Raw genomic sequence first — 3612 nt, forward strand, 5'->3', positions numbered from 1 at the left:
ATTGCCATTTCCTTCTCCAGGAAGGCAAAGTCTTAACCACGGGACCTACTGGCTAATTGATTTTTGACAAAGGTGCCAAGACAATTCAGTGAGGGAAAGAATAGTCTTTTTGATAAATGGTTCTGGGACAAATTGAATAGCCACATGGCAAAAGATGAATTTAGATCCTCCCTTACACAATTTACAAATATTAACTCAAAACTGATCATGGATTTAAAAGTAAGAGCTAAAACTATAAAACTTCTAGAAGAAATTATGGGAGAAAATCTTTCTACCTTGGGTTAGGCAGAGATCTCAGGTACAAATGAGACAGCAAAAGCACAAATGACAAAATAAAAAGTTGATAAACTATACTTTGCCAAAATTTTAAAATTTTGCACTTCAAAAATTAAATTTAAAAAAATACATTAAAAAAAAAAGAAAAAAAGAAAAGAAAAAAAATACTTGTGGAAGATTGGAGGAAAATAATTACAAGTCATATATTTGATTAGGAACTTTGTATCCAGAATACAGTTGATCCTTGAACAATGCAGGGCTTAGAGGTACCAATGACCCAGAGCAGTTGAAAATCTGAATATAACTTTACAGTCAGCCCCTCATCTGGTTTTCATCTTCAAGTTGACCCAAACTTGTGTAGTACTATGTATTTACTGAAAAAAATCCACATGTAAGTAGACCCACGCAGTTCAAACCTTTGTTGTTCAAGGGTCAATTGTATATAAAGAACTTCTACAAATCAACACTACAGAGACAAACAACCCAATTAAAAGTGGGCAAAAGATTTGAATAAATGTTTTTCCAAATTAAGATATATGAATGGCTCATAAGCACATGAAAAGGTGCTCAAGACCATTAGAGAAATGCAAATTAAAACCTCCTCACTCCCATCAGGATGGCTATAATGAAAGAGACAGACAACAAGTGTTGACAAGGATATAGGGAAACAAATCATCATATATTGCTAGTAGGAATGTAAAATAGTACAGCCACTTTGAAAAACAGTTTGGCCATTTCTTAAGTTAAACATAAACTTTCCATACAACCTAGCAATTCTACCGGTAGGAATGTACCCACAAGAAGTAAAAACACATGTACATATAAAGACACACAAACATTCATAGCAGCATTATTCAAAAAATACCTCAAAGGAAACTCAAATATCCATCAATTGGTATTGAATAAACAAAACATTTCATCCATACACTGGGATATTTCTCAGCAACATAAAGGAACCACTAGTACATGCTATAACATGGATGAACCTCAAAAACTTTAAAAGGAGTGCAAGAAGTCAGAAGCAAAAGACTACACAGTATTTCATTTATATGAAACATCCAGAAAAGGCAAACTGATAGGAAGCAGATCAGTGGTTGCTTTGGGCTGGAGCCCATAGCTGGAAAGATTGAAAATACGCAGGTGGGACTTTTTTTATGTCGGTGGAAATGTGTGGAAATGTGTGGGGATGCACAACTCCGTAAGTCACTGAATTGTTTAAAAATGAATGGTTTAAAGGGATGCTACAGTGGGTAACCTGAGAGGATCCTTTGGTGGGGCTCCAGGGAAAGAAGAGGCAAGGAGACAGCCTCCACTTCTAGAGCTGCAAAACGGGAATAAGGAAGCCAGCTCGGTAGCGGGGTAGGATGAGACGGGGAGGTGGAGGAACTGGGTGCACGTGATGGCAGCACAGAGCCTGCGAAATAGAAGCCTTAAAACCTAAGGTTTCCGAAGGCATGAGACAGACGGAAACTACCCAGACTGTGCCTGCAGTTTAGAGCTTAAGAGTAAGAAGTACCTGAGTGTGTAACTGTGGAATGGTTTATAATGCCTTCAGCAAGACAGGAGAAACGGCAACTATTCCATACCATCAGTCAACCCCAGGCCCTCTGCAGTCTAAGCTATGTCATTAGATTAAATAAGACCGTGAAGTCCAGCGGACACTAGATGTGGGGCAAGACCTGCGCTCCGAGAATTCGGGCCAGGAAAGGTGATCCAGGCCGATCCGCCCAGCCCAAACCCTCCAGCTGGTAACACGGTCATAACTCAGTAGCAGCCGCCTGCAGGGGGCGACCCGACGTCACGCGCGGCCCCGCCCCGTCACGTGCCCGCGGCGTCGCGTCACACCCGGAAGCAGCGGCTGTAGGGAGCTGGCAGCAATGAGCGGGGATACAGGGCCGACGTCCGTAGCGCCCTCTCCCGGGGAGACCGAACCAGGCCGTGGGGTCCGCATTGTGGTTGAGTACTGGTGAGCGGCCCCTGCCAGTGACGGGGATCCGGGCCTGACGCGGGTGGGTCCACCGGAGGTACCTTTTCCGAAACCCAACCGGACCTCCGGTATCTTCTCCCTAGCGAACCCTGCGGCTTCGAGGCGACCTACCTGGAGCTGGCGAGTGCCGTGAAGGAGCAGTATCCAGGCATCGAGATCGAGTCGCGCCTGGGGGGCACAGGTGAGGCTGCAGAACACCTGCTGAGTGTGTTCTAAATCCCAGCTCCAGCACTTTCTAGCTCTGGCATTGGCTGCTTTATAGTGTCCAGCAGTACCTGGCACATAGTAAAATGTCCAGCCAGCTTGAGCCCCCTTCCGTAGGTGAGGGGAGTCATATTTGAAGCCTACTGGGAGAAACGGGTGAGACCGAAGTGTTGGAGGGAAGGGAAACTTTCATTGAGTTACCAGGAGTTCAAAGGAAGGGCACACGGATGATGCCTCCCTTAAGTTTCTTTGACTTGACCCAGGGTTCGGAAATGGCTTGAAGAATCTCTAATGGGGCTGATGAGGCAGCTTGTGTGAAGTCTAAGGAGTGTGGAAGGCCCCCTTTTATAGAACTTGTCACCTTTTGCCTGTGCTCAGCATACAGTTCATTCATATGTTTATCTAATACTAGGGGCCTTTGAGATTGAAATCAATGGACAGCTGGTGTTCTCCAAGCTGGAGAATGGGGGCTTTCCTTATGAGAAAGATGTGAGTACTTGCAATATTGGGAATAACCCTAGTTCAGCTTGCCCCTCCAAGGGACACATCATCCCATTCCACATCTCTGCCCTCTAGCTCATTGAGGCCATCCGAAGAGCCAGTAACGGAGAACCCCTCGAAAAGATCACGAACAGCCGCCCTCCTTGTGTCATCCTGTGACTGGATGTGATTCTCGGTTCCTGCTCTCTTCTGGGATCCAAGCCTTGGTTGCCCCGCTTTGATCCCGCTGAGGGCTCCCCAATGCCTCTCTCACCTCACTTAGCTCGTGGCAGCTAAGTGACCCTGGCCTCCACTTTGCCCCTTTGGTGGGCACCAGGAGGGAGTAGATGGTTCTGTGGTCTTAGGGGTGGAAGAGATGCTCTCCATGGACATTTCCACAGCCATCTTACACTCCTTCCCTAAGATCAGTGCCACAAAAACCTCCCCTCTCCAGCTTAGCTGTACCTGTCAGATGTTACCATAGTCCTAATTTATTTTCCACTAGCCCCAGGCAATGTCAGCTATTGGCAATAAAGTGGCACTACAAACACCTGTGCCCACTAGTGTGTTTTTATGTCCAATTTGGGACTGTGGGGAGGGAGGGATGGGGGATAGAGGCCAGCCCAACCTTTATTCCACTAGTGTGACTGTGCTGGCTGGGTGGG

The 3612-nt window shown here is 46.1% G+C and overlaps 1 protein-coding gene across 1 annotated transcript; it reads left to right on the forward strand.

Annotated features, from left to right (window-relative positions):
* Window positions 1-2086: 2086 nt before the first annotated feature.
* Window positions 2087-3474, forward strand: MIEN1 (migration and invasion enhancer 1). Its single transcript, XM_065908630.1, has 4 exons — window positions 2087-2242; window positions 2347-2444; window positions 2880-2956; window positions 3044-3474. The coding sequence occupies exons 1-4, from the start codon at window positions 2154-2156 to the stop codon at window positions 3125-3127; spliced, it is 348 nt and encodes a 115-aa protein (XP_065764702.1). The 5' UTR covers window positions 2087-2153; the 3' UTR covers window positions 3128-3474.
* Window positions 3475-3612: the final 138 nt, after the last annotated feature.

Source organism: Muntiacus reevesi, chromosome 18, assembly GCF_963930625.1.
Source record: "Muntiacus reevesi chromosome 18, mMunRee1.1, whole genome shotgun sequence".
NCBI classification, from domain to species: Eukaryota; Metazoa; Chordata; class Mammalia; order Artiodactyla; family Cervidae; genus Muntiacus; species Muntiacus reevesi.

Bases quoted from the DNA above. Each gene is read 5' to 3' on its own strand.
- MIEN1 (XM_065908630.1), top strand. From the start codon at position 2,154: ATGAGCGGGGATACAGGGCCGACGTCCGTAGCGCCCTCTCCCGGGGAG. The intron at 2,243-2,346 runs GTGAGCGGCCCC...TCTTCTCCCTAG, and splicing joins CGCATTGTGGTTGAGTACTG to CGAACCCTGCGGCTTCGAGG. The intron at 2,957-3,043 runs GTGAGTACTTGC...TCTGCCCTCTAG, and splicing joins GCTTTCCTTATGAGAAAGAT to CTCATTGAGGCCATCCGAAG.